The sequence below is a fragment of the Eriocheir sinensis genome, unplaced genomic scaffold (genome assembly GCF_024679095.1).
Source record: "Eriocheir sinensis breed Jianghai 21 unplaced genomic scaffold, ASM2467909v1 Scaffold919, whole genome shotgun sequence".
NCBI classification, from domain to species: domain Eukaryota; kingdom Metazoa; phylum Arthropoda; class Malacostraca; order Decapoda; family Varunidae; genus Eriocheir; species Eriocheir sinensis.
In genome coordinates, this window is record NW_026112296.1 from 3,272 (window position 1) to 16,657 (window position 13,386).

At 41.2% G+C, this 13,386-nt stretch overlaps 1 protein-coding gene across 1 annotated transcript in view; it reads right to left on the minus strand.

Moving 5' to 3' along the window:
* Positions 1-11,731: 11,731 nt before the first annotated feature.
* LOC126994913 (protocadherin Fat 1-like) overlaps positions 11,732-13,386 on the minus strand; it is a 42,250-nt gene continuing 40,595 nt past the window's right edge. Inside the window, exon 9 of the mRNA XM_050854184.1 lies at positions 11,732-11,805. Within this exon, the coding sequence (XP_050710141.1) occupies positions 11,732-11,805 (74 nt within the window). The remainder of the gene's footprint in view (positions 11,806-13,386) is intronic.

Below are 13,386 nucleotides of genomic sequence, written 5' to 3' on the forward strand. Positions count from 1 at the left end.
TGTTTGTTGAGGCTGAAGCCCTTTGCTCTGATTGGTAATGACGTTAGCCAGTTAGAGGCGCCTGCCTCCTGTGCTGTGTGTATTTTTCTACCCATTTCTGTGGACAGGTGGTGTGTAAGACGGTCCAGCTCGTCTTTTTGGGCCTGTTGCCTTTCTTCTGAGATTTTTCTTTTAATATCTCTTATTTCTGTTTGGTCTATCTCGCCCTCTGCCTCCTGAGCGATGATCCTGTTGATGAGTGACCTGGTAAGGCTGATGGAGTTTGGTTCTCCTTATCAGCCAGCTTCTCAGGGTTGGTGATCCCCATCCCACCCAGTCTTGGGGGAAGTGCTAGCATATCCCTCTCCTCCTCCCCCAAAGCATAAGATTTCACTAGCGCCGGCAAGAATACATTCTTGACGGCATTTTCCAGTGGTCCGAGGAGTGGACTGATGCCGGGGATGGTACGCATCAGGAACGTCCACCGATGTTGGATGCCGTGGGTGTACGCTGAATAGGCAGCGTGTGGCTCAGTCTTGGCAATGGCAGACAAAGCTTCTATTTCCTTCACCCATTCAGCTACTTTGTCTCCTACGTACTCCTTCTTATATACCTCTGTCCCGATCACTGCACCTAAGTGTCGTTGTCCGTCTTTTGTCAAAATGACGCCACTTCCTCTAAAGGTTTCTGCGGCATGGTCATAATGTTCAGGTTTGACAATAAGGACAGACTTGGTGGCGTTAGGGATGTATCCTATCTCAGGGCCGGCGGTGTTCATAGTGTCCCACCACCTTTTTAAGTCTGAGATTTTACCAGCACCTGAGAGGTCATCCGCATAAGCCACCTGTTTCACCCGTGTTACTGCGAACGCGATTTCATTTTGGAGGACTGATAGGCCCAGGGCGTACATAGCCATGGCAATTGGGTCACCTTGTGTTGTTCCCTCAGATGACTTTAACACTTTCACTTTTCCACTGTGGCTATTTATGTATAAGTCGGTCGGGTATGTATAGGTATTTTCGACATACATAGCTAAGCTAGGGCACTCGGTTTTAATGTTGTGTATCATAGTCTTTCTATTTATTGTGTTGAAGGCATTTTTGGCGTCAACAAGAAGCACTGCTTCGCACTCCACGTGGTCAAATATCTCCCGCATGGCATGGACTGCTGCTTCTCCTCCTGCCTGCTGCCCCGCACAAACTTGGAGGTTCCCTGCTGCCATTCTCACATCTTCTTTGACGACAGCCATGATGCATTTGCCTACGATGCGCCGCAGGACTTCTCCGACTCCTATAGGCCTGCATCCCGGCCTCTTGTCCCGGGGAATGAGGCGGCATGCAGTCAGGGCGTTCACATAGTGGCAGCTGGAGGAGGCGAGTTTTCTTGCCAGTGCTGCAATGGTGTTGCGCAAGTCACCAGCTGCATTGCCAAAATTGGTGCTGCTCAGCAAGCTTCGCCATCCCCGTGCATCAAGTCCTGAGGGCCCCGCGCTGCCACGAGTCTGGAGGGCCTTCTTCCACACCATCTCTCCTGTTATCCTTTCGTATATAACTGGATTCGGTGGTTGGTGACATCCTGCCAGTCTCAGTCCCTTCAGGTCACTCGGTGGAATAATAATAATAATAATAATAATAATAATAATAATAATAATAATAATAATAATAATAATAATAATAATAAAACTTTCCTTCCTTACCATTACAGGTAAATCACGCCCAAAGCACATCATAACACATCGTTCTTTCTGACGTATTTTCATCACGGACTAAACAATTTATACGAAGTTAATCGCTCCGTAAACGTCCACTAATTTAACGTCACTAACTATCTCACGTGCCTCTTCCACCTCCTCCTTCTCCTCCTACTCTTTTCCTCTCCTCCTTTACCCCGCAAAGAGCCTCGTTCACGCCTTTATGGAGCGTCCCCGTACGTGTAGGGCGTCGGGACTGCATCTCACACCCCCTTCAGCCTCGTAGGGTAAGAGGGTGTTCGTCTGAAGCGCCCATTTCAAGCTCCTGCCTTTGATCTCTCCTCCTCCCCGCCCTGCCGCTCCTCTGTCTTTCGCCGCTACTTTTATGGCTTTCTTACCGTGCTCCTAACTTTATGGCTACTCCTCTCAGGCCGCCCCGCTGTTTAAGGCCGCCTCTCGCCTCGTCCTTTTTCCCCGCCAGCTCGTGAAGTTTACAAGGGAGTTAAGCGGCGTTGCAAATCCCCTTTCCCCGCCGTCGAACTTTGGGAGGTTAAACCCTTATTTGTTTCCCGCAGTTTCCCGTGATTTAAGCCGCCGGGATATTGACTCGTTGTTATGACTCAGAAAAGAAGATGGGTTACGTTTTTAAAGGTCTCGAAAGGAGCTGAAAGGTACTGATTTAGGGTCTCTCTCTCTCTCTCTCTCTCTCTCTCTCTCTCTCTCTCTCTCTCTCTCTCTCTCTCTCTCTCTCTCTCTCTCTCTCTCTCTCTCTCTCTCTAACACACACACACACACACACACACACACACACACACACTCATCATTGTTCGGTTCTGGCCAGAGGAGCGTCGTAAGTCTAGAGGATTCGGTCCAAAGGGAGAGCAACGATACATCCCCTGGCGCGGCCTCTGTTTGCTGGACTTGTGTTATTTGGGCGGGAGGTGAAACACGACTATTGACAACGGCTGTTTATGGACCCGCACCCCACGGCACGGTGAGGCACGCGCCGGGACGAGACTCGTCATACAATAACTATACATTTGACTTTAGTTCATCAGATTGTTCCAGTGTACAAATATTATGATGGAACGTTCGTCATATACAAACTTTTTTCTCTGGATTAGATATGAATCGCCTATTTATACGTTTTCTGTGTATAATAGTGATGTAGTTGCTTTAATTAACTTCCTATAATACTCACGAAAAGTATTCTTCAACTCCGGCGATATTTCACAGGTCAGGTAACTGGTGTTGGTTGAGGCGGCGGTGCACGAGCCGCCGCAGGCTGGTGTACTCACCTTGGCGGTGATCATGGGCTCCAGGAAGACGGGCTCGTGGTCGTTGTCGTCCTCCACCGTCACGGACACGCGGGCAAAGTCTGCGTTCTCCTGTCGGCCGCGGTCCCTGCAGCTCACGGTCAGCTCGTGGACGCTGGACACCTCCCTACGTGGAGATGAGCCTCAAGGTTATCACATGTTCAGTAACTGCATTCAGTATACTCAGACAGCAAGACTATTCATCTTTGTTTCTTGCAGCTTGACACGCCAGCTGCTCGTCTGACCTGTCCAGGGGCTCGGCCACGATGAGGTCACCAGTGAACGAGTCCACGGTGAAGAGGCCCTGGGACGCCAAGGCTTGGGCGTGGTGCAGCGTGAAGTACACCGCGGAGGACGCCGTGGGTGACTGGTCCCTGTCTCGGCACTGCAGGGTGACCACGGTGGACCCCGGCGCCACGTCCTCGCTCACGGCACCCTCGTAGGTCCTGGCGCTGAACACCGGCCGGTGATTATTGGCGTCCATCACCTCCACCACGAGCTGCAGCGAGGGAGGCACCAAGTGGTTACGTTAGCCAAAGGGGAAATGACGGACAGCTGACGGGAAGGGTGTGTTGTGTGGAAAGGAATGTTGGAGAGATAACTATAACTATAACTATAACTATAACTATAACTATAACTATATATATATATATATATATATATATATATATATATATATATATATATATATATATATATATATATATATATATATATATATATATATATATATATATATATATATATATATATATATATATATATATATATATATATATATATATATATATATATATATATATATATATATATATATATATATATATATATATATATATATATATATATATATATATATATATATATATATATATATATATATATATATATATATATATATATATATATATATATATATATATATATATATATATATATATATGTATATATATATATATATATATATATATAAATATATATATATATAACTATATATATATATATATATATATATATATATATATATATATATATATATATATATATATATATATATATATATATATATATATATATATATATATAGGGTGGCACAATGCGAGCGTAACGAGGCGTACAAACAATAGCAGCCACAGTCTTGGTCATCCGCAGCTTATAATTATTTGGCTCATCTGACAGGCGGCTGATGAGTGTCTGATGCGATGAAACTCTTCCACACGTTTTGACCTCTCTTTTGGCCTCTTACTCAGCCTCGTCTTGTTGGAGCAGCGCCTAGCGGGCTTCTTTTGTTGCTTTTTTGTTTTGCCCTTGAGCTGCCTCCCTTGCTGTAAACAAACAAACAAACAAACAAAACACCACCGTTTCCATCTAATACAGCACCCTCGAGAGAATATGAAGAAACCTACGGATCAATAAGCCACTTTTTCGATATCACTAAAAGTTGGCGACGCTTTCAGTCACGAACATCTCTGGGGCCTTACTCTTAAACATTCCGGCGACCCAGCACATGTATCAGGCAAGGCTTTCGGAGGAGCTGCGGGCATTTCCAGGGGTACTCTTATGAACCTGGTGGTAGTCTGAGCATTTGAAAGGATACTTTTATGAACCGGTGGGAGTTTAACCCTTTGACTGCGGTTAACCTACCAGAAGACCTCACCAAGCTACAGGAATGGGACAAAAAGTCGCTGCTACAATTCAATGAAGAAAAATGTAAAGTCCTGCACATTGGGAGGGGATATCTAGCACACCAATACCACATGGGAAACACTCCACTATCCACCACAGAGGCAGAGAAAGACCTGGGAGTGTATGTTACCAGGCAACCAGTGAAGTCCAATTCCGTGCCAGTCGCAGCGGACGGGTTAACCCTTCCTCTGCACCATGAGCCTAAAAAGAAACTCATTAGAACAATATAAATCTCCTTTTCGGCCTTGGAAAATGACTGATGTGAAGGCGGAAGCTTCTGAGTACATCGACCCTGGGCCCTATACTTAAAAATTTCGGCGCCTAAGCACACACAATTGACAAGGCTTTCGTAGGAGTTGTGAGCATTTCCCTCCGTAGTTTTATGTCCCTGGTGGTAGTTTGAGCCCTTCCAATGCACCATGACCCTAAAAACACTCATTGGAGCCAGATGAAATTCCCTTTCGGCCTTTGGCAGTGACTGATGTGAGAGGCGGAAGCGTCTGAGAATACCGCCGCTAGTAGCGTGAGGCAGCAAACGGCCAGGTGATAACAACTTGCAGCGGTATTAGTCTGCTTTACGATGCAACGGCCCGGCCCGCGCTCCCCTCCGCTCATCGGTAAACACTAAGTCTATATATACCAAGGAGACTATAGAACAGGAGAGGGGGCCTCAATGGGAGACCGTGGGCGGGTGTTGGTGTATGTCGGTTGCAACAGATGGCGCAGGAGCAGCTTTGTTTACATCCAGACGCCTCCCCCCCTCCAGACCCACCCCAACCCCCAGAACCAATCAGCAGTGTTGCTACATGGGATCAAGCAGCATATGTTACTTTTTTTCTTCAGTCTGGTTATTTCCCATTTTAAATAAAAAATAAAGGTAGAAAAATATTAAAATAAACAGTAGGAACTATATATACTGTATATATTTACTAGGTAGATATAGCCTGACTGCATGTCATGAGTAATGCTATTATTGTTATATTATTATACCGCAATTATATTACTTTCTCTGCATGTGTGGGTAGATGTGTTTTATGTGTTTAACCTTTCTGTATACATACTGGAATGAACCAAGGAATTGTAGCCCTACTGCCGTTCTTTAAAAACTATGTGATCATGTTTTTCTTCCAAACTCATTGTTTTAGCACGCACGCTGACTTCCATCAGTAATGATGATATATATACATTGAGTCATTGGTTTGTAGGGGGAAAGAGTGGGTGAATATAATTATCTTGGTCTAACTTATACTGTTTATTATATCGCTATTCGCAGCAATATCTTTCTCTGCTCTGATTGCAACGCTGCCTCGTTCAAAAATCATAACACCGCCGCGGCCGCCACGTTTACCAGCCAGAGCCTCAAATCATGTCCCTTTGTGGTGATAAAGAGGACACAGCCTGGTGTGAAGCTACATTTATTACGGAAGGATGCCAGCCGGGGTAAGTGATATATATAAATAATGATAATGTGGAAATTCTAATCATTTTCACGCTGACAGCTGTTCTGAACTTGCTAACTGCATGCCTTCCCTCCTCCCGCGGCAAGAGGCCGAATGGCCTACACACGACAGCTCCAGATTCCTTCCCATTACCACCTGTCAGCCTCGTCCATGTAGCTATCCAGTCTACTCTTAAAACAAGCTATCGTCCCTGCACTCACTATGTGATTGCTGAGTCTATTCCATTCCCCCACCACCCTATTACTAAACCAATGCCTGCCCATTTCCCTCCTAAATCTATACTTTTCTAATTTAAGTCAATTACTGCATGTTCTATCTTGCCAAACATCTTATGCAAAGGTTAGCCAGCATCTTCACTCTTTCATCCCTTACACTGATAAACTGGAACAGCCTTCCATTGTCTGCATTTCCTCCTGCCTATAATTTGACCTTCAAGAAGAGTGTATCAAGACTCTACTTTTTTCTGTTTGGGAGTGGTGAGTAGTGGGGCTTTTTTTTCTAGTACGCTTTGTTGCCCTTGAGCTGTCTCCCTTGTTTAAAGAAAATAATAATTAAATAAATGGAAGTTGGCCGCCAATGCTTTGTTGCCCTTGAGCTGTCTCCCTTGTTTAAAGAAAATAATAATTAAATAAATGGAAGTTGGCCGCCAATGCTTCCAACACATTTTGGTGCCATATCTACAAGTGGCTGGTGACCATAAGTATCTCAGCAACCTGCATGCATCTATGCCATTCCTATCATGGTGCATGGAGCAAGCTTCACATAACACTCAGACAGAGACAGTTTAATTATGGTTACATATCAGACTCAGTTTATTGCTCAGTCTATTAGATGCAGTGCTGTTAATATTGTTAGTGGTAGTATTAGTACAATTAATGTATTTATTTTAATTAATTTATCTATTTATTTATTATATTCTTAGTGTTTGAAAATTCCAATACTAATATTAAGATAAACAAAAATATCAGAAATATATTTACACTCATTAATTATTATTGCGTTTCTTATTATTACTTCCTTCAATGTCCTGGCACTTTGACATCTAGTGCTTTTCCATCTAGCAGCCAAAATTGTGGTCTTTCTCAATGTGTATGCCCTAAGTCTTCATTGGTGTAACTAGCTATATAACATAAAAATCTGCATCTCTCTCTCTTCTCACCCAGTTGTCCCCGTACATCCTTTCAGTATCCAAAGAATTTCAATTTACATCTTGTAATCACTCAACTAATGCAGTGCAATCCTCATCTCTGTATTTTACCGTGTGGACATACTCTTTCCTTCCATGTTCCACTGTCAAATGTTATTCCACATCTAACACAACCTCATCCCAACAGACCCGAACACGTCCGATATCATCCAAGAGAATGTGGCAGCTGAAGGGGGAGAGGCCAAGAAAGAAGCCAAGGGTGAAGACATTTAGCCACCCCCCCTGAAGTACATGGCAGCATTCAACCTTCTTGGTGAGCTACAGGAATGTGCTTCCCATTGCAGTGCACCAGCTCCATGTACTGATTTTGGTATGGATACTTCATCTAGTGTTTGTTGATTGTTGTGTTATTAATCTAATTATGACTTCACAAAATAGTCTGTGCAAGTCACTTAACACATGCCCTGCTCAACATCACTTTTAAGTTGTAGAATTCCTTCATATGGATGCTGATTTATGTATCCTGAAATGATTGAATATTGATTGTCTTAACATTTTTTTTTGTCCATGATCATTGAACCATGTTACGGTATGTCTTTGGGTGCAGATCCAGGAAATGAGTTTTTGGGAGGACGTCAGACTTTTGCATTAGCATTACCGATTAGCCATTCTAGGCAGTCCTGGTCTTGAAAAACTGGTGGAGTGACCTAAATCAATAGGTATAACGGCCTGGACTTTGTGCCAAAGCATTGTTTTAGCCGCAGCGCGCTTTTGAGCTAGTTTTCCTGTATCATTCAGGAACATTGGGGGGGCCTAGGCCCCCCTTTGGATCCACCAATGTAGCTATGTCTTATAATATATCTCTCCTTTACAGTCTGATGGTGCCTCCTTCTAGGTTGTCAAGTTTTAGTAGCTACTCATGAGAAGTATTCCTTATAATGATAATTGATTTCCAGATGGTTTGCACTAAAAAAAGTATCGTGTAACCTGCCGCAAATAATAATCAGCTGTAGTCAACCCTTGCTTTAAAAAACCAATATGGAGGAAGGGGGTGATGTTATATCCAAAAATCTTTTACATCTGAAGTATCTAACCTTTTTGTGTATAATAAACCTTGTTTGTTACATGAACTTAAAAGTTCACAATTTCCATACATGATTCTTTTTTCCTTGTATTTGATGATTAATCCTGACATGTATTTCCATTATCAGTAGGTAATATATAGTAACAAGACAATAATACACATTATAACAATGTATATATTATAGCCCAGTGAGTGCACGAGATCATTTACCTCATCAGTGATGCCAAGTCCTTCCCTAAATTATTTGTCCAAATTTGTGACACCAAGTATAATAACTAGTTTTAGTGACCATTTGCATCCATTTTTCACTTTGATTAAAAAATTGCCTCTCAACAGGGTGTGAACTTGATGGGGTTGGAGGAAACTCGACTCAGCCATCAAGCTCACCACAATATAGTAAGGAATCTCTTGTTCTCAGTGATAATTTATCCTCTTTAGTTACTATTCCATGTTGCTTTAATCACAACTAATGTGTTGGAAACATTACAGCTTAATAACATACCTCACATCTCTGCATACAAATTGAGTTCAATATTTAACTGCTACACCAGTAGGCTTCATATCTCAAAAAAAAAGTATGTAAAAAGGTTGACATTTTGAATGATATATTTAAACTCTTTATTATGTTTCTATGGGTGTAGTACCGTTACGATTAGTCGAGTGATCAGCATATGGGTCTTATGTTTTTGATAGCATAGGTTCAAATTTTGCCATAGGCTGGCAATTGATAGTAACAGTAGTGTCCACAGATATCTACCTGTTTCTTGTTTATCCTGTTCCACTTTAAACCATGACTGGCCAATCTTTGAAGAGGTAGCATAACCTTCAAGTGCCACTAACAAACCTTTGTCCATTCTTCTGATGTGATCTTTTTTTTTTTTTTTTTTTTTTTTTTTTTCCACCTGCCCATAGTATAGCGCCAGTAGGTTTTCTTCAGGCGCCTGGCGGTCGGCCCAGCCCGTCATGATGCAGGCTTTTTTTTTTTTTTTTTGCCATTTAGTATTGGCTCATGCTGCCGCCCAGAACTCATTCTTGATTCACTTGGATGGTTTAGCAGGGCTTAGGTATGACTAACATTGCAGAATCAGGGAATTTTTATATTTTTAGTGTGGCAACACATTGACAAATGTTTTAGTATGGACTGAACATCAAAGATATATATGGTAAATGGGTGCTTGTAGATCTTGACATTATATCTGTCAAGAGTCTCCAGTTGTATCCTCTCCCCCATCTCCTGAAAATATTACTCTTGTCAGGCAATCTAAGTGAAGCCTTCCATCGAAGCTGGCGTGCAGACATAATGTCAATGCTTAGATTCACTGTCCTTATAGCACTGAAAATAATGCAATTACATGCACGTATTTTATTATTTAGAATTGTGATTAATTGTGATTAAATATTTTTTCATGTATTTTCAGACATGAAAAGTGAAAATTGCTGCACACAACAGTCTGCCGTCTGCACCGGGAGGCAAGGCAGCTCAAAGCCCAGGCTGTTACAACTCCTGGGCAGTTTTTGCCCAGAGCCAGCAATTTTTTAGATCCAATAGGAATGGATTTTTTCTGATGTCAGGTTCAACATACTGCAAGATGCCAAGATCTAAGCCTAGTAGAAGATATGGGTTACAAGAGAGGAGGTTTGCTCTGGCCTTATACTATCAAAGTCCAAACGCTAATAGATTTATGAGCACAGTATTTCACTTGCCTTCAGTTTCAACACTTCACTCATGACTCAGGGGTATTTCAGTACATGTTGGCTGGAGCAAACAGACTCTGACAGCCCTGCAGCAAAGAGCACAGGCTTTGTCAAAAGAAGATAAACTTCGTGGGATTTGCCATTATTTAGTATTACTCTTGTTACGCCAAGAATTTTTTTCCATATACTTTGCCAAATATTCCAAGTAATGCACCATTGTTGGGCTTGCTTGTTATAAATCAGATCTTGTTCAATTAACAAGCTTTGGGTGTCTGCCACTTTCCAGTTGTAATGCAAGGAATCATTTATCTTCCCTGCTAGATATCACACGTAATGCACCATTGTTGGTTTTGCCTGTTATAAATCAGATCTTGTTCAGTTAAAAAGCTTTAGGTGTCTGCCACTTTCCAATTGTAATGCAAGGAATCCCCTGCCAGATATCGCATGTAATGCACCATTGTTGGTTTTGCCTATTATAAATCAGATCTTGTTCAGTTCACAAGCTTTGAATATCTGCCATTGTTTATTTCAGGTGTAATGCTTGGAAGCATTTGTTCTCTTCCCTACCCAACAGTATGCAATGCTTTGTTGTGGATTTTACCTGTTATATTTAATCTTGTTCAGGTAACAAGCTTTTGGTGTCTGCCTTACCTAATATGTCCTGCAGTGACACTTGGCTTGGTTTCATAATGTGAAATACAGCATGTAATTTCATCACACTAAGTGTCTATCATCACGTGTCTGGCATCATTAATGTGGCTTCCAGGAGTAATCTTGTTTGTATTACAGCTTGCGATTTTTTTTCAGCTTTATATGATATACATAATCACATAGGTATGATTTACAAAATGTAATGGCAGTTGATATTCTTGACTAATGCCTCATAAACCTTGTGAAAAATAATGCTCTTTGAGGGGGGTGTACAGAGAGTGGTTGGTTTGGTTGGCCAGTTCAAGGAGTTTCATATCAAATGATTTTATTACATCCAACTTTACTGTGCTAAAACATATATTTTATTACATCCAACTTTAATGTGTGCTAGAAACATATATTTTATTACATCCAACTTTAATGTGTGCTTCCTGCAATAAATGCTACATGTTTACTGATGTAGCCTATGAAATACATATCACTCTCTGCCCTGTAATTTGGTGTGTCACATACTGCAGCATAACTTTCCTGCTATTTTCTTACATTATGAGTTGCCTTATTTTGTCTCATTTGCTTTTATCATATGTGCCTCCGCTGCATAGTTGTGCCTGCTGAGCTTAATATCTTCATGACCCTAACACCAAAGTCAGAGCTTGTGAGATCATACCGTGTCCTACATTCCATTTTCACCTCCAGGCTCGCCTGTCTCCCAGGACCACCAAGTTATTGCATTCCATTTAAGGGGGGCGGCTACGGGGTATTTTTGGCCGAATATTTTTGAAATCTGAGAAATTCTTTTTCTTCGCTCACTGTGGCCGAGATAGCCTAAATTATCATGTGGTAAGGTTTGTTTTGGTCAAATTAAATCCCTTACGGCCGGGAAGCCATGTTTAAATACCCCGCGCGGTTGCGTCAGAGGCCTGAGTCACGCGGTTACACACGTGGTGTCATTCAATGCTTATATACGCGTAAATTTTCAATAAAAAATGATTTCTTCTTTATGAATCTGCATCACTTGGCATCTCAGAGAGGGTGGATGGAGTGAGTCATGCTGCCCGAGGGCCGAGAGGACTGTAGATCACGCGTCACAACTTTGGCTATGAGGATGGGAACATAATATTACATATGTTTGGTTCTCAAGAAAGATTACAAGAATCTCTTCACTGGCAAGACCTTGAAAGAGCCAGACATGCAACACCCAAGTCCAAAAAGAAAAGAAAACAGCAGAAGAAGGATGAAGAATACCAGCCTGGAGAATATTGATAAAATCTGGCGACAATGAGAAAGGTGGCGCCTTTTGACACCCTCACATACCAGTGAATAATACTTTCTCAACACTGAGAAAGGGGGACCAGATGCCTCATCAATATCTCCAGTCAATCAGCAAGGTTTGCACAATCATGTGTGAAAATTTCATCTCAATCGGACAATTATGAAGGGCATGACAGGGGTAAATGCAAAAAAAAAAAAAAAATAGGAGCCGATTTCTCAAAAGTTGGTTTTTTACACTTCAAAAAATTTCAAAAAATCAGTAAATCATCTCACTGACAATTGTTAGGTATCAATAAAAACTTCAATCAAAGGCCGATTTTTTTATTGGAATAGATTTTTCAATATGGCCATAGAAAACGGGATACAGAGCGGAGAAAATCAAGTGTGAAAATAAAATTTAAAAATTTTCTCTCAAAGATAAAATCAAAAATCAAAAATCTGTTCCCGACAAAATGTAGATATATAATCGAAGTTTCATTGGTAATTTTTTCAAAGTGATTGACTTAAAAATAAAGCCTGTGAAACAAATTGAAAAAAAACGCGTTTTACCTCAGTGCCCCCTATCATTCATCCAATCTCCATGAAATTCACTATACACTCCTCATTAACACCAACAAACAACATAATAAAATTTCAAGGCTATTGGACCTACCAAAAGAGCTGTAGGGGGGGGGGGTAGTCGCCCCCCTTAAGACAACTCATGTGTTACCTTCTTAATGTCCTCCATCATGTATTTCAGCATGTTTTATGATGCTTTGCTCTTATACTGATGTGCCTTGCAACATTTTTATACAGTTTTCATTGTATATAAAGCACCATTGTTGGTTTTGCCTGTTATAAATTGGGTCATGTTCAGTTAACAAGCTTTGAGTGTCTCCCATTGTTTATTTCAGTTGTAATGCTTAGAAGCTTTTGTTCTCTGCCCTGTCAAGCAGTATGCAATGCTTGCCATTATCTGGCACTTGTACAGTTAGTATGATATTTTTACTCAGCTAAGAGCATTTTGCAAAAGGTAAAGGTAAGGCTGGGGGCATACGCTGTAACAGCATGTGGCCTCGGTGCTCATCTCTGTAACATTAGCCCATGAGCCTGTGGTGTTAGGGAACCCATTACCCTGGGACACAGGACCAGTGTGACATCCGGGTTACCACAGTTGCAAAGGCATTATAGTAATTTAGCATGCATAGAATGTTGTATGCTTTGCTTGTATTTAAAGCACTGGATATGTTTGCTACACACACACACACACACACACACACATATATATATATATATATATATATATATATATATATATATATATATATATATATATATATATATATATATATATATATATTAGCAAATGCTTTCAACATCATATTTTTTCCTAAAAAAACAAATTGATATAGTGTAGATAATACCTA